The sequence below is a fragment of the Scleropages formosus genome, chromosome 16, assembly GCF_900964775.1.
Source record: "Scleropages formosus chromosome 16, fSclFor1.1, whole genome shotgun sequence".
In the NCBI taxonomy this organism is placed as follows: domain Eukaryota; kingdom Metazoa; phylum Chordata; class Actinopteri; order Osteoglossiformes; family Osteoglossidae; genus Scleropages; species Scleropages formosus.
In genome coordinates this window covers 10,506,604-10,532,336 of record NC_041821.1, presented here as the reverse complement: position 1 = coordinate 10,532,336, position 25,733 = coordinate 10,506,604, and the positions used below count along the sequence as shown (strand labels likewise).

Below are 25,733 nucleotides of genomic sequence, written 5' to 3'. Positions count from 1 at the left end.
GGGGCGTGGGAATAGCATGACCTCCATTAAGTATCTCACTGGCTTCATGACCACACTAAAACTGAGTCAGACTGACCTCCCGCAGGAGCTGTTCCATTGTGAGAGAAATCACAGTACTATCTCATGTACTGGCAAATCAGTCACACACTCGCACACACAGACCTGGCATATGGGAGGGCCTCTGCTGTCGGTCCTTGAACAATGTACCGAATAAAAAAAATTCCCTATAAATGGGAAATTAATCTGTACCTTAATAAAAGTGCTGACATAGCAACATGCAATCATCGCATTTCAGGTCTCTTAAAGGATATCGTGAAGGTATATTAGAGTATTTTTAACCAGATATACAAATAGAAACCTGAAAGCAGAAAGACACGAGGCGGCTGTCTGGCAGAGGGAAACGTCACCCTTGTCCAGATGGACACACGGGGTCACAGTGAAAGCGAACTGAGGCCACTTGAGCTCGTGGAACATCTGCGCAGAGTCAGCAGCCGGCTGCCAGAAGAGAGGCGTGCAGAGAAAACGACGCTGCGTCAGCACGCAGCCCGGCAAGAGATGCACCATCATAAATGCTGAAACAGGCAACCAGAAGGAGCAGCAAGGTGTGTGGGGTGAGGGAAGGGGAGCAGAGCACCGTGGTACCGAGGGACCGCCAGTCGGGGGAAGCGTCTCCTACACACAGTGCATTCATTGTTCTAGAGATGCTGCTGGAGAAGCTGCAGCACAAAGTGTGTGATCAGCCTCGGACACACTCATATCAGTATGGAGGCTCCTGTCCGAGTTTCCTTTGACTGATGATGACGTCAAGTCCTCTTGCACTTGGGGTTGACGTACGTGTATAACGGCCAACACCTTTTGCAGCTCCTGCCTAACATGTGCTGCTGTGTATCTACATTCTGATCATTTTTTTGCTTCATGAGTGGAGCACAGATTTACCAGGCACCCAGGACATAGACGGAAATCCAAGTTAATGCACAAAAGCATCACACATTACAGATAATTTGTTGATTGTAAAGTAGAAATACTCATCAAGGTCTCTGTAAGCAATTTTTATTTCATGAAACTGTTTTTGACACCAGAAATGAATGAAGGTAAAGGAAAAACACAGGATCACTATAGATGAGTTACACCTAAGGGGGGGTCTGATTCCTGAGATCGGGCTCCTTACCCCTACAAGTGTACAGTCATGTTTGTATGTGCAAAAAAAATCACTTAAAAGCATCTGCATCTGCACCTGCAGTTTAACAGTGTAATTGAGGTGGCAGCTGAGCGAAACCGGTAAGTTGTAATGGGCTGAAGAGGTCGATAATGGATCAGAGTCGGGGCTCTAAAAGATGTGGTGTCAGGGAGACTTCAGCCAGACTGGCACTTCAGAAGAAGTTTCTGGATTATATATAGTTCATAAGAATCGATATAACTGGATGGTATGAAAACTGAGCAAGGAATCTACGGATGCAGCACAATGCAGCGTTGCTGTTACTCCCAGGCTGTTGCACCTTTGAGGAAGGACCTTCTCAGTGCAAGGAGATGTTTACAGAGGCACAAGCGATGCGGAGCGCGAACATAGTCATCCTCCCTGGTGAAGAAGCAAACAGCACCGTAAGGAGTGGGGGAAAAATAACACCGCTTGAATTCTGCGAGTGTTCAATACTTTGTGTGGGAGTCCCAAGGCCTAAGTGGCCCAAAGGTGTGTTTTCTTGTGTGGGTTTGTGCAGCTTCACTTCTCAGATCCTCCACCGGAGGGGTAAGTTTCAGAAAGGCTAGCACTCCCTTTTCTCCTCAGCAGCCCAGCGGGACCCGCAGCAATGTCCCGTTCCAGCTCCTGTCCTCTCCATCTCCTGGCTGTATAATTAGACCACATCGCCCTGGGGGCTCATAGCAGCCGCTAGATTTTGGGCCACAATAAGTGAAACTAGCGAAGATCTTCTGCCTCACATAACGTCAGCAAGGCAGAAATTTTAGCCCTAGTCACAAAATAATAACGACAGTTACATTTTCACAGCTGAAACGTCCTAATATCCTCCCTGCGTATCCAGAGGAGCGAAACGGCATATTCGTTACTTTAGTTCCAGAAAACTGTAGAGAGCAATGAGATCAAACACCGTAGTTACGGGAGGTACACACTGAATAAAAGCCCAAACAATGGCAGAAAAGACAGGATGTGACAAGTGGTACAGAACAACAAATTACTGTGTATTACACATAAGAAAGATTTAAAACCTTTATCAGTACCATATTGTGCTTCGGTGCAAATTTTAATAAAGGTATCATGGTATCATTATAGACTGTTATGGTGTCTTTTGATTTTTTGCTTTTTTGTGCGTGTGAATATTTTTTCAAAGAGCACCCTGAGAATTTGTCCATATATTTTTATTGTTTCAAGAAATTGTCCTCCCTCCAGAATAATTAACCGCTGGCAGAAATGATTTAAGATTAATATTAGGATTGCTACTGATAGTTCTAAAAGTCAGCAGGGACAAATGAATAACTGCACCAGCAAAGCATAAACTCTTTAATAATACAAAATATATTCAGTTTTTCTAAGTTTTCTCGGTTTCAAGGAAAAGACGTGAATGTGCGAATGATTTCTTATGCCCGGAGTTCACATTGCAGAAATCTGTGTTTCAGCAATCGCAGGCAGAAAAAATCCCGGTGCCGAGTGCCCGTTTACACACGTGCCTCTGTGTCGCTGAGAGCCGCAGGTTTCAAAGTGATTTTACCCTTGAAGGAGCGAGGGAAGCGAAGCTGGCGCCGAAATAGTGTGATGAACCCCCACCCCCTTGAGAGCGAGCAGTGCGGAGGACACTGGCACCTCCGAAATGTCCCTCACATTCTTACTACTCACGTTTTCACTGGAGGATGTTATATAAATGTACTTATTTCTGCAGATGTCATTATGTTTGACCAGAGGAAATGAATTACAATAAATTATGATTTTCAAATTCTGGCCTGGAAAACCCTTGTGTTAGCTGGTTTTTAATTCTGGGCAGCTCTTAATCTTAATTGGACTGTCAGAAAAGACCAGTTTCATCAACGGAGAAATGTGTTGCATTGCAAAAGTACTAATGGACAAGTGAGATATGTTCTTCTACCTTTATTTGGTGTGTGTGTGTGTGTGTGTGTGTGTGTGTGTGTGTGTGTGTGTGTGTGTGTGTGTGTGTGTGTGTGTGTATATATATATATATATATATATATATATATATATATATATATATATATATATATATATATAGGGGGGTGCGGTGGTGCAGTGGGTTGGACCACGGTCCTGCTTTCCGGTGGATCTGGGGTTCGAGTCCCGCTTGGGGTGCCTTGCGACGGACTGGCGTCCCGTCCTGGGTGTGTTCCCTCCCCTCCGGCCTTACGCCCTGTGTTACCGGGTAGGCTCCGGTTCCCCATGACCCCGTAGGGACAAGTGGTTCTGAAAATGTGTGTGTATGTGTGTGTGTGTGTGTGTGTGTGTGTGTGTGTGTGTGTGTGTGTGTGTATATATATATGATATATATGTGGTTTATACGGTATATATTTTTGTCTCACTCAGAAAAGGTGAAAAACGGTGTTATGATTGAGTTATTTTGTTCAGGGACATGAGCACAAACCAGTAATTAATGAGTAAACTAGAAGACGGACCATAATTAAGGGGCAAAGGTAATCCGTCTGATATATTTTTACAGGATGTTTTATGAGCTGCGATCCGATGCATTGACGTTTTCGGAATGGTAGTGACATAAAGCATGAGCTGCACCTAATTTTCATCCGGGATCTTAGATATTTAAAGTTATTGATTTCTTTATAGGAGACTGAAGAAACATCGACAGGACACATTTTCACAGCATACGCACTGCTTCAAAAATACAGCTCATTCCGTTGCTTATGTTGAGAGCCACGTCACCGGCAATGACAGCGCCACCTACTGGAAACAGGAAATTCATATCCTCGCTGTTAGTGTATAGACCACATGTTTCTCTTTGGCCTCATTTGAATGAAGCACCCGGCAACACAGGGCGTAAGGCCGGAGGGGGAAGGGAACACACCCAGGACGGGACGCCAGTCCGCCGCAAGGCACCCCAAGCGGGACTCAAACCCCAGACCCCCGGGTAGGCTCCGGTTCCCCGCGACCCCGTATGGGACAAGCGGTTCTGAAAATGTGTGTGTGTGTGTGTGTGTGTGTGTGTGTGTGTGAATGAAGTATGATACTCTATGCAAGGAAGATGCAGAAGAGTGTAATAAATAATTATGGGTTGGCTTTCTCAGTTAGTGACGTTAAAGCAGCACACGAATAGCCTACGGCTTGATGACCCCCCCCCCCGACTCTTCCTCTTCCCGCCGTGGGAGGGGCCCCCGCTGTTCTCCTAATGTCTCGACTCCCGCGGGATCTGAATCCAGCGTGAGCGTGAACGTCCTCCGGACCCACACAAGCACAGCTCCGTAACACAACTGTAGACAAGGTCTGCAGGAAAACATCGGACAGAACAGATTGCGGAACCGTGTCCCCGCTGACCCCCTCCAGATCTGGAACTTACTAGTACTGCTGAGACGCGTGTGGAAGCAGTGCTTTGCGCTGCCCACAGTATCGATGGCATCCATACACGTCCCGTCGCCCGGCCTTTCTAAGGAGACGAGTCCCGCCGTTCCCGTGACGAGGCTGACAGCACGAAGCACAGCGCACAGCAGCAAAACAGTGTCCGCCATGCTGATCCCAGCATCCAGGAGTGTCTGTCCGAGGACAATTTGATGAAATGCCACCACTTCTAGCGCTCTTCCGCAAGCACAGCCGAAATGTGAAACACCCCTTGGCAGTTTACCTTAGCTTTGCAGCAGCACGCACTTCATACATACTGTGTGTCGCTGAGCCTGTGCCATCCTTCTAATGCACTGTAACGGTCGGAAAACAGCTGAAACAAAATACTTTTATAGGAGATTCTTTCAAATGTACACTTTAAGTTGAGTTTTAAAAGTGCATATATTTCATATATATTTAAAATGAATTGAGTATATTTAGAAGAGGAGAAGGGGGGTGTGGTGGCACAACGGGTTTGGCTGGGTGCTGCTCGGTGGCGGGCCGGAGGTTCGAGTCCCACTTGGGGTGCCTTGCGGTGGACTGGCGTCCCGTCCTGGGTGTGTCCCCTCCCCCTCCAGCCTTATGCCCTGTGTTGCCCGGTTAGGCTCCGGCTCCCCACGGCCCCGTATGGGACAAGCGGCTTCAGCAAGTGTGTGTGTGTGTGTGTGTAGAAGGGGAAATATATTGACTTTTTAATGTGAATTCGCAGTGAGAGAGAACTCTCTTGCTTGTTGTACAGTAGATCTTTAAAAAAAATTCACACTGTATAGAAGCACTTGCACTTATTCCAGCACACCTGACCAGCAGAAGCCATGGAGACATAAAGTGAAGCGGATTTACCTTCGGTTTACCTATAGAGGCCATCGGAACTGAACAATAGTAGCTACATCAGGAAGGGGATGGTGGTGCGTATTTCTGGAAAAGCAGCTTCTCTGCTTGGCCCCCATGGCGCCACCAGCTGAAGTCCCGAATATAGTCACCCAGACAGCCGCAGTAATGTGGTCACTACTGTAACGGACGTCTCCACAGGCCCCGGGTCTCCAAAACCCAGCTCCTGTTTTAAGAACACAGGAATTTTAGGGTCTTAAATGGCTTGTCCCCACGCACAAACTGAATATACTGTAAGGCACCCTGTTGGCTCTTTAGACGTATTTCACGTCTGTGCATCTGTCTATGTAAGTCTATGTATGTGTGTAATGTTTATGAATCTGTCGTATGCCACACCTTACATAGCTCTTTACAGTTTATGTTGACTCCCATCACTGTAAGTTTAGACTTGACGTTGAGCTGGGCTTATGCCAAAACTGCATTATCTTTACGTGCCACATGATCCTTCGTACTGCCCTATATTCATACTTGTGTGTAAATTGAGTTCAGATGATCTAAAGCCACATACCTACATGGGGTTCATGTGCAGCAGTTACTAGGATTTCATTCAGGAGCCTGAAGTACTGCTTAATTGACAGTCTTGGACTGCTGAATGTGGAGCGGCAGGAAGAGGTTCTCGCCACACACACACACACACACACACACACACACACACACAGACACATACACACAAACACCGAGCAGCCCTCGGCCCCGAGAGGAGCGCCGTTCGTAAGGGAGCTAAGTTCTCCTTGTGCACATATTTAGCCTGTGGACTTCAGTAAGTGTCATCAGTCATGTTTTTTCTATAACAAGGAATGATCAGATGTTGGCCCCCCGCAGTGGCAAACCAAAGCCCCGTCTGTCTCAGCACTTCCCGGTAACCTCAGCGAACTCCCCGGCACCTTGGGTCGCGACTCCAGCCGCCGTCGAGCCGAGCGCAGCAGGTGGTGTGGTGACCGGCGGACGCCTTCCGCTCTCCCACATGTGGCTCAGCGGGACAGAGGGTGGCGGGCCTGTGATGCCGGGCGGTTTGGATCACTCCGAGCTCTGGGAGAGGAGGACCGAACTCGGGGCACATCAGCCATGGGTCTGTATGGCACACGCAGCTGAAACCGTGCACATCTTGACCGTGGCTTTCAGGATCTAGGAAGAAACGATTCCGTTCGCAGTCAAACCCACAAGTAGTAGCTGGAAAGCAAGGGCAGGAAGGGTTTATTTGGAATATCTTGAGCCCGGGTTCATTTGATCCCTTTGTTCATCCCTTGTTTGCGTAGCGCAAAGGGGCACAACGTTCAGTTTTTTCAGTAAGGGTTTTAAAGAAAGAATGCAACTGCCTTCGTGATTGTTTGGAAGAACTTTAAGTTATTCATATAAGTAGTGGGGTGCCTTGCAATGGACGGGCGTCCCGTCCTGGGTGTGTCCCCTCCCCCTCCAGCCTTTCGCCCTGTGTTGCCAGGTGAGGCTCCGACTCCCTGCGACCCCGTATGGGACAAGCGGTTTCGGATGATGTGTGTGATGTGATATAAGTAGAGCTGGGCTCTTTTCATGGCAGCTAATAAACGTCAACTAGTTTCTGAAAAAAGCTATATTTTAATTTATAGTAACCTATTTAAATATGAATATTTTAAAAAAAATGCTGCATGTAGCAGCGAAAGAAGGCAATGAAAGTGTGACGCTGACGCCATGGTCATGACCGCAAGTTCACTTTTAAAACAGAAATAATACTGCATGTACATATACCTGTATGGGTGTTTGTGTGTTCATCATTATTAATTATAGTCTGTGCATAAGCTTGATTAATGGGGGGTATGATTTACCACCTGCTGTTTTAATGTGCTCTCTGAAAGTAACTGATCTCCCCATACTTGCGCAGGCAAGCCCACTTTTTAAATAGCACCCTAAACTTATCCTACTTATGGAGGCACTTGACAATTTGCCTTTAAAACCTTTGCAGAGAGAGAAAAAGAGAAAAATGGGAATAGGACGAGCAGCAAGGGTAAGGCCGCGCCGGGGACCTGAGCGCAGCAGGACAGCAGGATGTAGCTCAACTCCTCGCCACCTCATCCGGAACGCCGAAAGGAGGGGGCAGCGCTGGCACACGCTCGCCCGCGCCCCGTAACTCCTCCCACTGACCCTTTGCGCCGCCGGTCACGGAGTGGCTCTGCCGCAGGCACGGCTCAGGGGGCGGAGCCGGCCGCACGGGGTCACATGTGCGCTGAAGATCAAGAGTTGCGGCTTTGTGGTTTCGTGCCGTCAGTCCAGACTCGACAAGGTTCTCCACAGTTCGCAGGAACTGCGAACCTTGTGAAATTTCTCAGCAGAAGACATTTTTTTCACAATCAGAGTTTTACGCATTGACGTGAACTTTCCCCTAAACTCAGTACACAATAATAATGGAACCGTACAGCTTTTTGATGAAGTGCACAGCTTTTAAAATTTGATAATACAGAGGGAGTTAGGCATCAGCTAAAGGAATAAATGTAGCATCAGCCTATTGAATATGTTTGGAAATGCCTTCTTTATTTGTATACTGGCTTAAAATTATATACTGTAAGTCTAACAGAACACACACACACACACACACACTGTCTGAACCACTTGTCCTATACAGGGTCACGGGGAGCTGGAGCCTAACCCAGCAACACAGGGCGTAAGGCTGGAGGGGGAGGGGAAGGGGACGCACCCAGGACGGGACGCCAGTCCGTCGCAAGGCACCCCAAGCGGGACTCGAACCCTACCCACCAGAGAGCAGGACCTGGTCCAACCCACTGCCCCACCACGCCCCCCTTCTAATGGAATATCTTGCAGGTAATAAAACTACTCATGTCAAATAATTTGACTGATTAACTGAGGAAGTCATTGAAAGCTGATGTACAAAGGCAGTATGGCGTAAATTAACACTTAAATGAGGACCTTATGTTTCCAGAGCGTAAAGCAGTCATGAGAGCCCAGAGCACGGCCTCAAACTCCGTACTATGGGTGACACAATCCTTGGCAGAGTGGGGATGTACAGAATTAGTGCTGCTTTTCTTTGCTGTTGTTCGGCTTTTGTAGCCACTATACCAAGTGGAAAGCGTCCCCAGCCTGGCATCAGCATCCAGTCACGGACAGCGCTGTACGCACGGCTCCGTACGGTCAGCTGGAAAAGCAGCGCTTGAAAATCCTGGCAGCGAAGGCCTCTCTAATAACAGCTTGCAGCTGTTGCAGCTGAGAGCCGAGTCCTGATAACGTCTGACAGGAAGCGCTCCCTCTACAGCAGACCACCTGACCACCCGATCAACCGAGGCTAAAGCCTCGCCAGGTTCTCTGGAAACGCCGCTGTAATTCGACTGTGGGTCCTATGATCTGCCCCCCATGTCAAATCCCCGAAGTGAAAATGATTTGTGGAATCAAAGCTATCGGGGGTCTCGACCCTTGTCACCTGTCGCTGAGAAACATGGAGGAAAGGTCTGAATACTTGTGCCACTGGGTCCTGGGCACTCAAATATGTGGATCACTGACAACTTGGGGGCAAGAAGTGAAGTCAGGTTTAAGTGCATGTAACATACACACCAATTCCTGTAACATCCTGAGAAGGGACACTGGTCAAACTTCAACTGGAATCAGGGTTCATGAGCAAGACCTGGAAGTTTGGGACTTAGCTGCTTGCGTAACATGCGATGTGAAGTCATATGCATACTCTTGCATATTCATGAACCCATATGCATACAGAACGCCCTTGTGATTAGCCTCAGACACCACCAGCAGCTGATATTTATTTGTCACTTCCAGGAAATCCCTGCTGTTATTCTGTGCACCAAACAAGCCATGTGGTATAAATAAAACATTTGAATGCCATGGCCATGAGAGATTTTTGAGGACTATAGAACTGGATCATTGTCTACCTCAGACAGCTGGTTCTGCAGTCTGCTGGGTTATAGGAATTTCGCAAATTTGCCCAGTAAAAGGGAAAAAAACACACACTTTCTGAACCACTTGTCCCATGCGGGGTCACGGGGAACCGGAGCCTACCCGGTAACACAGGGCGTAAGGCCGAAGGGGGAGGGGACAAACCCAGGACGGGACGCCAGTCCGTCGCAAGGCACCCCAAGTGGGACTCGAACCCCAGACCCACCGGAGAGAAGGACCCGGTCCAACCCACTGGGCCACCACACCCCCTGGGGAAAAAAACAAAGGATTTAAATTAAAGAGTTTATTAAAGGAACTCAACTCAATGAGTGAATGAAATAATAAAAATACATTCTTTATGTCCCAGTGGGGGGCACGGTGGCGCAGTGGGCTTGACCGGGTCCTGCTCTCTGGTGGGTTTGGGGTTCGAGTCTCATTTGGGGTGCCTTGTGACGGATGGGTGTCCCGTCCTGGGTGTGTCCCCTCCTCCTCCAGCCTTACGCCCTGTGTTGCCGGGTTAGGCTCCGGTTCCCCGCAACCGTGTGTGTGTGTGTGTGTGTGTGTGTGTGTGTGTGTGTGTGTCCGTCCCGGTACCAATGGGCAAAATTGCGATGAATAAACATCCTTGCACTGGAAGTGGATCAGCTACACCAGCGTAGGGAAGATATGAAAAAGACAGACCTGGACAGCCTGTAGTGCAGCAGTTAAGGACACAAGCTCCCCTTCCTGCTGCTGCTGCTGTAGTCCCCTTGAGCAAGGTACTTACCCAAATTGCTCCATTGTAAATTCCAAGCTATATAAACAGACAGTAAGTGGCACCAGATAAAAGTGTGAGCAAACCATAAGAAAAGTAAAATGAACATTTGCATGGAAATGAGTAGTGGGGAAAAAGTAATGTGCATGTTGCAGAATTGCTGAGCAGAACAGTCACCATGAATTTATGCAGGAATGTTTTTAGTAACTGCTTAAAAGAGAAAATGAAAGGTGCCAATCTGAGAGAGATTATCAATTCCTTATCCATTGCACCCCATCTATAGTGCGTACGGTGCACGTGCACCGTAACCCTTCCCCATAAAATGACACTCTCCTCATTTATGACGCTTTTAATTGAAGTTGGCTTGCTATCCTTTTGAGTTTTTCGAGCTTTTCGGCCGGGATTAGTTTCCTCTTCTGTTCAGCACATCCCCTTGAAACCCCAGACTGATACTTCATGCCTGAGCAACTGTAAAAAGGTCAATTGCACAAACTTGGCCATGTGCCCTGTGCTATTTTGAGTCACACGCCTGAAGCGAGGAATATGCTGAATAGGTAGGGTTCCAAGCTTTCTCGGTCGAAAGGCAGAGCTTATTTGTCTTAATACTAACAAGAGGCACGATACTACGCCATGGCTGATTGCAGGGTGAGAACATGGAAAGAGTCCTCCTGATGGCTTTTATAGACTACCATAAACCTCTGAGATGATGTCATATACTTTGTGTCACATACAGTTTGTCATTGTCACCTTTTCTAGGCATGCAGCATATGGGCCAAAGGTAATCGAGAACCTGTTTCCAGAAAACGTACAATTACTGCACATATGCAAGGGAGCCGTATCATTTCCTCACTAGAATAGCCATCACTCTTTTTGTCTTATAGGCCTTACATCATATGGGAAAAATAAATAACATCTGTGCTGGTGGGTATGACAAAAGAGGACAACGTGACAAAGATACTGCTGAACAGACATTGCCACAACTGCCTTAGAAATTGAAACTCATGGTTTCTAGTTGTATAAAACCAATTTCTTTAATACAGTGGCCCAGGAAAGATTTGTCTGTAGATTATATATCAGTTCAATGAGAATCAAATGCATCCGAAGGGAGAAAATGCAGCATGTAAGCTACAGATGGGCTTGTTTCAGTCTTGTGCCCTCAGAGTGATTTCTCTCATGTAAGATAACTTAGCCAAGCGGGGGTCACAGCGAGTCAGAGCCTAACCCGGAAACACGGAGCGTAAGGCTGGAGGGGGGAGGGGACATACCCAGGATGGGATGCCACTCCATCACAAGGCACCCCAAGCGGAACTCAAACCCCAGACCCACCAGAGAGCAGGCACAGGCCAAATCCGCTGCGCCACCGCATCCCCTCACCTTACATTAAGATGAACGTTATTATTTTACTCAAATACTATCAGTAACTACTTGTCTAGGTTAAGGGTCATTGTGGCCCAGAGCCTATTCTGGAAGCCCAAAGAACACGACGCATCAAGGTTACATCAAAGGAACATAGACAAGGGGACATACTGGATATTTTGGGGGAAATGGTGACTCCAAACTGCCCTTTGTGTGTATGTACGGGTCAATGAGTGTGTAACTGCCCTGCAACCGAGAGGTGTCCCGTCCAAGATTTACCCTGCTTCACTGCCTATGCTTCCGTAATGGGCGGTACAATCCTGCATTATTAAGCAAATCAAATAAGCCTTGTAATCGCATTAAAACAGCAATTAAGATTTAAATTGGTGCCACAGAAAAAAGGGAAGAAATCAGTACAGATTAAAACTGTAAGGAGTAACACTGAAAAATGTTTTATCAAATACCGTGATGTTCACTTAATCTCGTTTTTTGTTACAAACTAACAGTTCATTTGACTCCTGCATTTAGGTGTGAAATATAAGTGGTTTGAAACTCATTGTCGAAGTGCTGTGGTGTAACGTGAATTTTAGTTCCACGCATATGTGAAGGAAGAGCGCAGTTAATGAAGGATGGAAGAGATTTATTTTGGCTAAAGTTTGCATTTTTCTAAGAATGGGAGCTGTCCACGGTTTTAAGTGCTGAATCGGTTTTAAAATGGGTGCTTTGGGAAAAATTCCTTGTATAACACCACATTTTTGAAACACTTGCAGTTACTTAAAAAGTATAAAATATATTTCAATCTCACTGTAACAACTTCCCATGGCCTTTTTAAAAAAAAAAAAAAAAAAAAACCAAACATATTCAGTATAATATCTGACTGTGCATATTAATAGTGTAGTATCATACAGTTTCATAATGTTAAAGTTAAGCACAAACATCTTTAAAGCCCACAGCATTACTGGCCAACACCAATCTTACTTTAGTTTTTACAACAAAAACCGGCAAAAACACCTTCAGCTGCCAAATAAAAAAAGCTACACGAGATGGCGCCGCCACATATCGTGCTGAAACATGTCACCGGCGCAGTTTAAAATAGCATTTATAGCATTTCGTCACCATTACTATATTTGCAGCTATCACATATTCCCTGGGAAGACCAGCTGCAATATATTTACTTAAAGTGACACCCTTATAAAGCCTTAAATAGGTTATGTACCCGCTTTGCTAGAGCATTTCTTTTTCTGAAAACGCTCTCATACTCCTCTAAAATGCTTTCTGCAAATGATATGTCATAATATTTATTGCAGTATTAAAAGTACTAAATCACATGTAATGAAAACTTTTTACTGTGCTCTGCCCTCTGGGGAGCACGAAAGGCACCATTGTGTGCACGCACTGCTGCAACTGGGACGGGTGGGAGGACGTTCTCTTGCACGTGCCTGACGCATGACGTGCTCTCCGCTACGGTCAATGTGAGAATTTCCATGGGCTGTGAAGCTGGGGGGCATGGAATGCCCCCCCTCCCCTGCTACTGTCACCCGTGGCATCTGAGTTGACAACTGCGGACAAGACGCCCAGTGCAGAGCAACAGTTCCACTAGCAGACTCTGGCTGGTCTGCTACACACCAGGGAGTGAAGTGGGGATTCCTGGGGACTTGTGTCTCTCCTTCTTGCTTTTGTTTAAGCGTCCCGGACTTGGAAGAAGAAGAAAAAAACTCTCCACAAGGCAAAGACCTTGTTAACACACAACAGATGGAAGCAGTTCAGAAAACGAATCTCACTGACCAAGGAGACACTGGTCCTTACAGAAAGCTCATGGACAAGAAAGATCTTTGTGAGCCCGGGACGCAACAGGAGGACTCGAATTACGTGGATTTGGACGATTTGCTAGCTATGAAAACAGAAGGGACAAAGACTGTGAAAGTGACTTTTACTGGCGAGGGAAGCCAGCTGGCTATATTTAAGTGTAACAGCGAGGTGCCGGCTGCGGCGGACCGGGAGCAGTGCGCGCGCTCCGCTTACACCATCACCAAAGACTGTCAGTCTAACAACAAAGAGCCTGTTTCGTCTGAAACAGTGTCTTCACCAGACATTCCTGACGGTAGCGATGACTTCAGGGACTGCATCCCATCACCAGATGCCCGAGGGGATGACAAAACGGAACCTAAACCTGGCATCTTCCCTCCAAATTACAACCCCAAAAATGTTTCCTTTGAAAGTGAAGAACTACGCTACACGGATATGTACCTGAACAAGAAAAGTGAGTCAGAGGATAGCGTCAGTGTTGTGTTGTCTGACAACTGCACACCCAGCACAACAGAGGACGAGTCCCACTACATTACAACCCATGAGATACAACTCCTAGAGTTGGACCACGATGTTGATTATGATGTTGGACAGGGATCTCGTTGGGACATTGAGGATGACAACCTGGTCTACTCCTTTGTAGATTATGCTTCCTTTGACAGCGAAGAAACCATCGAGGAAGGACAGGGACTGGAGGAAAGAAGTGTAGCTAAGGTGCCAAGCCATCAAGTAAAATCTAATGATGAAAATACTGCGGTATGTGCAACTGGAGAAGGTGCAGTCAGTGCCAAGCATGATCTTTGTGACTCAGAAAAGTTTGTGAGTTCTGATGAAAGTCTGTTGAAGAACCCAAACAGCAGTGGGAATTCTGTAGGGCAGATTCACTTGTCAATCAAAGCCACTTCTAGAGCTATAAATGAGCAAAGGAACATCCCAGAGAAGAAGAACGTAAATGGTTACATTTTCAAAAGTCCAAATACCAAAGCAGAGGCAATATGCGACAGGGCAAACTGCTTCATCCCAGCTCCCGGACGTGTGCACATTGGGAGTAAATTAAAGGGCAAGGACATTAATGAGTACTCCAGTGGTGCCTCAAGTTCAATTAGCGAACTGGACGATGCAGATAAGGAAGTGCGCAACTTAACTACCAGAGCATTCAGGAGCTTGGCATGCCCATACTTCAATGCCATCAACTTCAGCACCTCCAGCGAGTCCTCTGCATCAGAGCATGGTCTGGGAGTCAACAGGTGGTCCGCTTTTGTTGATCTAAAATACGGCAACATGGCACAGGGAAGGGAGCAAAATTTGATCTCCCATAAAAGTTCAACGTCAACATTTGAACTGAACAAGAACGCAGAAGCTAAAGGTATGAATGCTGTGGCTTTAGCAAATCTGAAAACACCCCAGACAAAGATCTTTGCTTTAAATAGCACCCTGCCAAACCCCAACAATACACAATCATCTTCCACAAAAAAGATAGAGCTGAAAGGTAAGTTTGGCCAAGGACAAAGTGGGGTAATAACTTTGACAGAAACCTTAAATTTTCGTTGTAATGTTCAAGCTGGGGTTTCCAGCAGTGAAAGGCGTGCAAAATTTGCAGAAAATGTTGCGCTCTCACATTCTATAGATGAAGTTGCAGGCACCCTGCAAAGCGACCCAGGGGTCGAAGAAAGCAACCTGCCATGTGATACAGGGGAAACCATGGAAGATGCACACAAAAAGTCCATATTTGCATCAAGTCTTCTCAAAAATGTAATTTCAAAGAAAATGCAGTTTGAGCAAGAGCGAAAAATGGAGAGGGGGGAGATTCAAGATACATACCCAGTGCTGTCACCCTGCAATCCCTCCAAAGATCAGGAAACACAGAGGGAGAAGGTTACAGGTGAATCAAGGGACTTACAAAGAGAGAACTCCAAGTTTTCAGAGGCAGGGTCAGGGTTCAGCATTGTGTCACTGGATGAACTTGGGGATATTATAGACAGCAATTCATGTGAACTCAAGGATGACACTCAGAAAGAAGAATCCATGACCTTTTCACCAGAAGCTAACTTAAACCTCACAAATGAAGTATCGGACAGCAAAAAAGGCACAACTGATGCAACAAAGAGCACTTTACATCATAGCCAAAACAGTGCATTCAGAAGCTGGAGAGAAGATGAGCAGGAATGTCAAAAAGAACAGGAAAACTCCAGAACGCCAGTGATCAATCCACCATCGTTCTCCGACAACATGAGGAAAACAAGCCTAGATGTTGAGGCAGGGAGCAGAAAGCCAACTAAGATGTCTCACTTGTTCGTGCCAAGTATCCAGCTTCCTTCCAAAGAGAGGGAACTTGGGAAGCCAAGTAATGAAGATACAGTCAGTGCTGCATCAGGCCAGGAGCAAGTCAATCACAGCAATGCCATGAAAAGTGCGCCAGCATCAAGGTCACCTGAGATCAAAATCAGCTTGCGGAGCGTCAAAGACGGCAAACGCAATCCATTCAACATCGCAAACCTGCTAACTCCAAATATAGGTTCCAGTGCAGCCGGAGCGACTAAGCCAATCGATGACTCCAAATGCCAAACACTGGTCACGTCATTAAAGGCAGAGTCAACTGACAAAGTCCCCAGTTTCACTGTTAGAGATATACGAGACAATAAGTGGAGGCTTCAACCTCCCATATACCAGGTAAGAGATGTGCGAAAGTTGGTTAAAAGCTCTTATCACTTTGTTTCACTGGACAATCAGGAGAACAAATCATTTACTGCAGCTGATTCCCAAGTGCAGCAAAACACGTGTAAACAGGGACCCCTTAAAAGCACAGCAACACCTTCACCCATAGTAATAAAGTGCCAGTCTGTGAATACAAACAGCAACTTGAAGCAAAGTGGAAATCTGACCGCGATTTCAAAGCGTAGACTTGCAGATGCCGGCGTATCTTGTCAGGTACCTGTGGAAGGTACCAAAAATGGAACCGTGCCAGGTAATCGAACAACAGGTAGGGTCCCCCCAGTGACAGCAAAGCAATACAAGAGCGATCAGTCCGACGCGACAGGCGGTGTGAAGAAAGATAAGGTCTCCGATGCCGGTGAAAGGAAGTCGGAGTCAAAAACAACCAATCAGGCTGCCATAGAGAAACTGAAAGCTGCAGTCAAAACAATGGAGCAGCTCTACGTGTTTGACAGGAATGAATGGAAACGGAAAACTCAGGCTCCTCGGCCAGTTACTGACAGCCATGTGCTTTCGCTCATCACCAGCGAAGAGCAAGTCAGTGCAGGAAAAGTGGAATCTGAAGGAGAGACTGGAAACCCGGCAGGGAACGAAAAGTGCGTCCCGACAAACTCTTCGCCGACATTACCCGCTGGTCCCACACTGGAAGAGTCACAGAAAAAAGAAGATAAGGGGTCTCTTAAAACTTTAAAGATCCCCTATAAAGAGGAGAAACAATTTACAAAATCCCAGTCTCATCAAGGTGGAACTTTCAGGAACAAAGATGTCTTTTCGCTTGGTAGCAAAAACAGGGCAACTGCTACTATCAGTGGCCCTTGTAGCAAAGTTCCTACACCGAAAGTGCAATCCAGCTCCAAGAGCTTTGTGTCGAAAGCTCCCAAAGTCCCTCTGTCGTTAAAAATATCTCAGACTAAACCTGATGCAGAGGAGAGTGAGAAGCTGAACGGCAGTGAGGCAGATAGGCCTTTACCACCACAGCCCAACAGATTTGCGCCCTCGGAGTCGGAGAATTATCTCACCATCCCTGTTAAAACCTATTCTGGAGACGCCAAACCGGCTGCCTCGTCCAGCAAAGAGCCGACAGCCATCTATTCTACCGCGTCCACCAGTGTAGGATTTCAGGACCAAAGACCAGTCGCTCACTCTAACCAGGGCGATGCAAAGAGACTCAGCTTGCAGTTGGACAAAAATCCTGCCATCACGGAGACACGGTCCCCAGATTCCCCTACGGCTACCATCTACCATCACTCCCTGCCCATGACAGTGCAGGGTGCTCAACCACAGGTCTTCTGCTTCTCGCCATCAGTGCCTCCAGCGACCACACCGTCGCTCGACCCCTTCCAGCAGACTCAACGGAAGATGCTGCTGGATCCCACTACAGGGCACTACTACTTGGTGGACACCCCAGTCCACCCAGCCACAAGGAGGCTATTTGACCCTGAGACAGGGCAGTACGTGGACGTCCCGGTGCCACAGCAGTGCATAACCCCGGTGCCCATGCCTGTCTCCCCACTGGCACTAAGCCCTGGTGCCTATGGCCCCACCTACATATACTATCCAGGCTTTGTGTCCTCCTCGGCCGTGATGACCACAGGGATGGACGGAGGTGGGGACAAGTCCAGTGCCCGAGAGGCAGCACCAGGTGGGCAGCCAGGGGACGCGGCCTGCTGGGAGAGCCCCTACTATAACTCCACAGGGCGGTCCGCACAGGGGCAGCTTGTGCCGCAGTTTGTCAAGTCCAGGGTCTGTCAGGACTCCTCCGGTGGAAAGCCTGTCATCAGCATCACATCGCAGCAAGGTCCAAGAATCATAGCTCCACCTTCCTTTGATGGAACCACCATGAGTTTTGTTGTAGAGCACAGGTAAACTGCAAGAGGCTTGACATGTAAGTGGCATTCATTTCACTCTCAGCCATAACCATCTTTATCTTTAACTTCCTTTGGTTTGCACATGCTTTTATGCCAAGTGCTGAAACACGATGGTCTGTAAATGTTGAAATTTTATGCAAATTTAATAAGTCCTGAACATCATATTTGGCTAAGAGTTCACGCCTGACTTTCTTATATCGCTAATGGAGTCTTGCAATGCTTTTAAGACGCACTTTAAAATTATGCTTGGTGTTACACGACAGGTTTAAAAATAAAACATGTAACAGTCATGGATGTGGAATACAATGCTGTATATCTTTCTTAGGTTGTTTACGATGACCTTACTGCAGTTTTTCAATAGGAAAATGCTGAAGCACTGACACTATATTACTATAAATTTCCAATTCATTTAATGCTATATGATAATACGGCAAAAATTCATATGTCTTTAGGGGCATTTTCACCAGCGTGATTCGAATGAGTAGAGGAACGAAGGAAAAAAAAAAACGCAGTACGCTCCCTTGAGAGACCAAGTTCAGCCTGTTCGCTGCTTCTTCGATCTGATGGTCTGAAAAGGATCAGCTTCTTTTCAATTCCTCTCCGCATCATTCGGCCGAGACTCGGTTTGTCCGTGCGTTTAGCCGCCAGCGAAGCCCTTCCTCTCTCCACCATCTTTTTGTAATATTACAGTAGACTCCCAGAAAGGAGCGTATGTACAGTATATGTCCAGCAATGCAGAGCATGTACAGCAAGCAGCTGTGGAGCAGTTGTGTCTGTGACACGAGGGTGGCAGGTTCACGGTTCAGACGGGGGCTGCCTTTTACTATCGAGCGAGGTCTAAAGCTTCCGTTTTTCTGCCGAACATCATTTATGATGAAATAAAAGCACGGGCTCTAACTTTGCTGGATAAACACCCACACACACATTGTCTGAACCGCTTGCCCCGTTCGGGGTCACAGGGAGCCGGAGCCTAACCCAGCAACGCAGGGCGTGGGGCTGGAGGGGGAGGGGACGCACCCAGGACGGGACGCCAGTTCATCGCAAGGCACCCCAAACAGGACTTGAACCTCAGACCCACAGGAGAGCAGGACCCGGTCCAACCCACTGCGCTACTGCTCCACCCCCCCCCCGATGAACACCCTTGGTGCCACAACATATAGCTGTAATTACTTAATAAGTGCAACATGATTACTGATGGTCAGCATATTTCAGAGTGACACGCTACACATCATCCTGTACGTTGTCCGTGCACTGACACACACTTCCACATCCTGCTCAGAAGGAGAGGTCCTGTTTGCGGTGGAGATATTTGTTTATATCTGTTTATAGATAAGTGGGACCAGGGGGCAAGGTCTTCCCTGGCGGGGGCCCTGCAGGAGGGCAGGCGAGCCGCAGGAGCAGAAGGTCAGGCAATGCCAGGCATTTGTTGTGCTGATGCAGGCGGAGCCCAGCTGCCGGGGGACGTCAGGCACGGCCAGTGTCACCTTTTTATAGGACGGCTCTCTGCGGAGGGGGAGGGGCTGCGAGCCGAGGCCAGGAGCCTAGCAGGGGCGGCTTTGCTCTCCGACATAAACAAACTGCGCCGCTTACGCTCCGGTGGGGGGTGGGGGCGGGTCGAATCCCAGCGAATGCTGACAAGTGACTCCACAAACACTTTGAGTTGCCTAGGAACATTTTCCAGTTTATTTATTTTTGATGGATTTTTCCTCACCCGTGGTGTGGATGGAGGGCAGCCTGAGCTTCCGCGTCCAGCCGTTGGCAGTAAATTGCACTCCGACAGAATAGAAAGAGCGCAGGAGCACGCAACTGCTTTTATTCAACTCGCTTCCACAGTGTTTATAGATCGCGTCTGGTGTTTGAGCGTGTAGCTCATCAGTAACAGGATGAGTAACCTTGTACGTGACTAAAGATCAAATCAGTCGGCAGTCGGAGTTGAACAGGGGTTTGGAGAGAGAATGCGCTTGGGTCTTTGGTTGTTTTCAAATTATTTTAATTTTAGTGTAGATCACAGAGGCTACAGTGAAAAATCTTAAAGTAGTTTTATTCAGCGGGGGGGCGCAGTGGTGCAATGGGTTGGACCGGGTCCTGCTCTCCGGTGGGTCTGGGGTTCGAGTCCCGCTTGGGTTGCCTTGCGATGGACTGGCGTCCTGTCCTGGGTGCATCCCCTCCCCCTCCGGCCTTACGCCCTGAGTTGCCGGGTTAGGCTCCGGTTCCCCGTGACCCCATATGGGACAAGCGGTTCTGAAAATGTGTGTGTGTAGTTTTATTCATAAAAACTAGATTTCTGCATAACCTTAAACATGAATAAAGCAAAGGGCATCTGGAAGTTTTTATCCATTACTCAGAATAACAGAAAAAGCTGAAAGTGTCCAGTACCTGACAAATATCGCATATGCTTATGTCGGGATTATATCGGCAATCGGGATGAAATAGGAGGTTTTGTTTTCAGAATGTTTAAATTATTTTTGAATTAGTTTTTAATTTTAGTGTAGTGTGAAGATAATAAAAGTGATGAAATAAAAGTCATACACTGCAATGGACTGGTGTCCCATCTAGGGTGAGTCCTACCATACGCCCTATCCTGCCAGGATAGGCTCCTCAGCACCAGGACCCTACATTACATAAGTGCTTATTAATAACCAGAAGGGGTGGAAGTGTTAAAGAGAACTTTTTATGTATTATAGCTCTACCTGACAATGTCACAGAACCTAATCAATGAAGTGGGGATGTTTGTATTATGTAGCTTTTACTGATTGTGACTGTCTGAGGGATTGATTGATTCATTCATTCATTCATTCATTCATTCATTCATTAATCGAATTGGGAATAGACTTCCAGTCCCAAAAGTGTTTGTAAGTGGAGGAGTCAATGCACTCTATGACAGTGTCTGAGATGAAGTGTAAGAATAAGCAAATATTTCTGTAAAATAAACATCATATATGATCTTTTCAAACTGTTGCAGGACAAAAGGCTCAATAACAACCCCCCCCCCCCCCCAGCCCAGATGACTCACAGTTCTTTTTCTCTGTCACACAGGAGCAAACCCTGAAGCCTTTCTGCAATTCCCACACTTGCCTGGTCTTGTCATGGCCCATGACCGTAGTCATCACGGTCAGACCCCACCGCCGCCCTGCCTCCTCCCTCATCTGTTTTCACTGTTAGTCACCGCAGTGTGCGTACACCCCCAAGCTCTGCCTCGTATCCACCCTGTCATCCAGTTCCAGCATATTCTGGTTGAGTTCTGTAAAGTAAATTTACCAAGTCAGCAGATTCAACTCAGACTCAATTTCAAAACTGGACGGTTGCACATCAGTACCGCAGTCAGTTTTCCATTAGTATCGGATCGAGAGAGAAAGCCTGCACCGTGAGATGAGTATGTGTACAGCAAACATAACGCCACCCGTGGTTGTGAGGTCACACCTGTTCTATGAAATGCAGAAACCTGAAAATGCTGCGTTAAAAGTGACCAGTGCTGGGTCAGTCTGGACGGGACACACACCACTTCACACACCTACCCACCACAGTGGGTTACAAAGAATACCCTGCATCAGGGGTGATGTTCTTAACTAATTTATTGCGTGATAAAAACTAACAGAATGCTGACCCACGCTGAGCAGTACTGGGTTGCTTTTAACCCAGCATTTTCTGAAAGCAAATGTGGACACATGAATGCTCAAAACACCTTCATCTGATTAAAAGAAAAAAAAAAAAAAATTTAAATGTGTTATTTCAACCATTGAGCAATGGTTCCCCAGTTTTTATATTTAACAATTATTTTTAAAATGTGGGAGTCTTGTAGCCCTGATTTCCCTTTACTCCCTTTGTTAAAGTCAATATTCTCCAAAGCGTTTATACTTAGTCCCATATGCTGTGGAATCTGAGATGATGCTGACCAAAACATAACACATAAGGGCAGTTCATTGTTCATTCTTCCTACTCTGATGAAGGTGCTATGCAGAATCTTCAGGTGGACCCCAGCAGGTAGCCGACACAGCAGAATAAGGCTCCGGCCCCTTAGACGAAGTGCAGCCAACGCTGTAGGGTGATGCGCCGTCTAGCCAGGCTCCAGAGGGACGTGTCCTCCGGCTGCTCCGCTCCCCATCGCCGCTCTTCAGCTGAAACCCAGCATCCGGCCCGTAGCCCCCTGTCCTGTCTGAGAAAAGCCCCACCTGTTCGTGGCAGCCACAGCGAGCCCTCCCACAGTACGCAGCGCCGTACTGGACACGGCTTATACTCTCTTTGTGTTCGTGAGGACCTCTCAAGGCACGTGTGTGTTGTGTGACAAACAGAGAAGATCACGCAAAGGCGTGTGCTCTCAGTAGCTGGAGCTCCAGCCTGGTCTCGGTCACCCGTCCGGGGGCCGTTCCGGGTCGAAGCAGTTGCTTACTAGGGTACAAGTTACCCACGTAGCAGCAGGTCGGCGGAGCCAGCTGGCGGAACTGGTTAGAGGAAAGCCTCCTCTATGGGTCCCAGCCTTCATATATGACCCCTGTGTAATGGGGAAAGCTGCCTGAGAGGGTGTGTGTCCCATTGTGTGTGTTTGCCATGAATGTGCGTGTCAGGGTAAGGCTGCCCCTGTGGCTGAACACGACAGCGTGGATCCTTTTCTCATTGCGGAGTCAGGGGTCCCGCTTGGACCTGGGCTTCAGCTGACGGGGTCGGCCTGAAAGGAGCCGCGCGGCCCTTGTGGAAAACGTCCCCCTTGTCCCCCGGTCCCACCGCAGACATTTTCTGCTTGTTGAGTCCATGCGCTCCGAATAACACGAATAACACGTTTCTACGCATGCGACTGTCCCACTGAGCACTGCCTTCGGTCACTTTAAAATGAGCCAACCGTTAAAGCCGAGGTGGTGGGACAGCAAATATTACAGTGACTGAGCTATAATAAAAAATATTATAGGGGCTGAACATTCAGTATGTGTGAGACCTGTAACCAGAGTGTTGCTACTTCAAGTCCTTGGGAGGCCCTGCTGTGGAAACCCTGAGCAAGGTACTTTACATGGATTGCTCCACTAACACATCCAGATTTATAAATGGTAAACGTGTAGGTAATTTTTGGGACAAAGCCAACAAAATGATGAATTATAACAGTGTTGTACGTAAGATAAATAAGACAAACATTTATAAAACGCTCCATTCCGTTCATCTCGCAAACACTGAAAGCATTCCCAGAGTATGTCAGGTGTCCACTTTGAGCTATACTTTGATTATTACTTTGGAAGGTGACCTACCTCATCTTTACACTCTTAAATAAGCTGTGTCAGCAGTACGCACTTTCCAATCGGCTGCTGCGCTTGCAGCGTTGCTCAGTGCGATCACGCGTGTTTGGCGTACGCATACTCCGAGCCGTGCTCCGGCCTGAACTTGAAGCTCGACATTTCCTGCCGTACGCGTGTCCCCGGTACGAGGAAGAAAAAATATTGACGGCAATAAGCAGAAGAGATTTTCCGGTCGTGCGCGAGAGACGCAGTGTGTATGACGGAGCGTGTTTAGTGTAAAACTACTTCAGCAAAATGTGGCTCAATGTGAAATACAGGAAAGCTGACTGAAACTGTGTATCCCCTGCTCTGTACCATGCTTTTACCACATAGCCCTACAGCATTGCTGAGCCACGCTATCTATATGCTTGTTCTCCGGAGAAGCGGTGCTTCCTGCCTCTCCGAAACACTTACAGTAGTTCCCACGTTTGAGTACCTATAGGTTGCTGTTTTTCTTCTTTTTTTTTATTTTATTACACTAATCAAAACATTACTCACAGGTATTTGGAGCTGCTGGTCAGTCTATGTACCTGAAAGTCTGTGGAAGTACATTTTGTTTAAATTATCAGTGACATCGTGTATCTTTGTAAACGGAAAGGTGCCTTTTGTCAGTGAATTCCTATGCACAACATGTGAGTTTGCACACCAGCATTACCTGTTAACTGTTGCACTTGAAAAATCTCAAGCTGACGTTTTTGGCTATATTTATCAGGGCCTGTTTTTAACTTCAGGGTCAAAAGAGGAGCCGGGAAGGGATGCAAACCTGGGTACTGTTGATGAAAACACATATCCTTGCTTGAAAATGAACCCAAGTCCCATTCGCGTCCGTTTTAATATTTATTTCAGTACGGGAGAAATAATATGCTGTTTCCACGCGCTCAGTGTTGTTTGTTAATATTTTTATACATATCTGATTTCATGAATCCTGAGGTAAGAAATCAAATACTTGATAAAATGTGGCCTATGCGCTCACTGTGCGTTGCAAAGGGTTTGGCTGAAAATCCGAGCACGGAAAAGATTGTTCTCGGGCACTATGGCTGTGAAAGCAGATTGGTTCAATTTTGTTGACTGAAAGGTGTATGTGAATCTCAATGATCTTCTGTAAGCCTGTCTACTCTTTGAATTTGCATATTTTCAGTGGATAGGTCAAATTATAATCCAGAACCTGGAATTCAATTGAAAATTCTGATCCAGCAGAAAAGCAAAAACTACATTTTAATGGAGGACATGGTATGTAAAGACCAACAGTGAAATCAATATTTCCTGCCCATAATTCACCACATATGTTCTTTAAAAAGGCTCTAGTACTTTCCTTTGAAAGTCAAAAGCACTGATATTACAAAAAGGTCTGTAGTATGTGCTGCTAATCAGTTAACCCTGAATCACATTTCTTCACACTCATACCATTTCCCGAATTTACTCTGTTGTATTCATCAGGTCCTTTGGTCGTAAGGATCTTTATCAAAAGCCTGAAAACCTCACACTGGGCTTGACTTTATGCTGGAAATGAGAGGAAATGGTTAAAATTGGCAATAAAGATTGGGCTTCTCTTTTTCCATCTTTTAAACTAATTTAATTAACGAGGGTCTTCTGAGTTTTCAGACCTTCATACGGTAATCAGCGTATGGTGGATAAGGACCCTTAATGACAGAGGAATTGCTGTATTTTATAATCTACCCCCAACCCCTACCCCAGTACAAACCACTCATGAAGAAGCTGATAAATATGTTCTTTGGGGACCTTTAGGGGCAGGGGGACCCCCAGGGGTAACAAGGCCCAATGTAAATGCTTGCTCTGGAAGATGGTCTGGAGAGAGACCAGGCGGGATAGCTGGACATGTATGTTGAACGTGTATCGTGGACTGTTTCTGAGCGAGTCCTGTTGGACCACTGGAATGTGTAGAGAAGGTAAGCTGAAAGTTTGCGAAGAACGTGAATGAAGGCACTTTGGAGAAGGATGGATCAGCGTGGGGGTGGAGGGCTCTCACTCTGCCCTCCCACCTCGAGGACGTCACTGTCGCACCGCACAACGGACGTGAACTCTTATTTGAACAGAGACTAGAGAGACGTCAATGGATGGTGGACTCAAACGGATCTGAGTGGCGTTTTACAGAAGAAATGTATGTGAAGTCGGCATGATACTGTGACGTACTTATGTGGATTTTGCAAGCAGATATACATTGAGATGTTGCCCAATGAAAACGATGCTCTTTTCCAACACGTGTGTGCGTTGTCATTGCCATGAATCCTGCTCTGTGTAACATTGCTGCTTTTAATTGGCCCACCAGCTGTTTACTATTCTGCCCTACAAACAGGCAAAACTGAAACAAGAACATATTGCTATTGCAAAAACACCAGTGTTCAACTTGGGGTTTTCTGATTTTGGATATTTGCTCAAAAAAGAGGTAACTGGGATTAAAGATTTAAACCATAAGACAGCTCATCTCTGTAACTCAATATCAATATTTTTCACATCATTTATATAAATGTAAATAATGTCAAAAAGATTGGAAGAATATTGGAGATGACTGTTTATATCTCCAATATATATTTTTTAATCATGTGGCCAAAGCTTCTTTGGTAATGTATTTAATGTGCTTGGTTTTTATGAGCACACAAGGTGGGCTGCAAAGAAGGCTAATATGTACATTGACATCACTG

General features: G+C 46.7%; 1 protein-coding gene across 1 annotated transcript; it reads left to right on the top strand.

The window, feature by feature from the left end:
- Positions 1-12,990: 12,990 nt before the first annotated feature.
- Positions 12,991-25,529, top strand: LOC108925762 (uncharacterized protein C4orf54-like). The gene is made up of 2 exons (XM_018737999.2): positions 12,991-17,832; positions 20,852-25,529. Exon 1 carries the CDS (start codon positions 13,182-13,184, stop codon positions 17,811-17,813), a length of 4,632 nt encoding a protein of 1,543 aa, XP_018593515.2. The 5' UTR covers positions 12,991-13,181; the 3' UTR covers positions 17,814-17,832; positions 20,852-25,529.
- Positions 25,530-25,733: the final 204 nt, after the last annotated feature.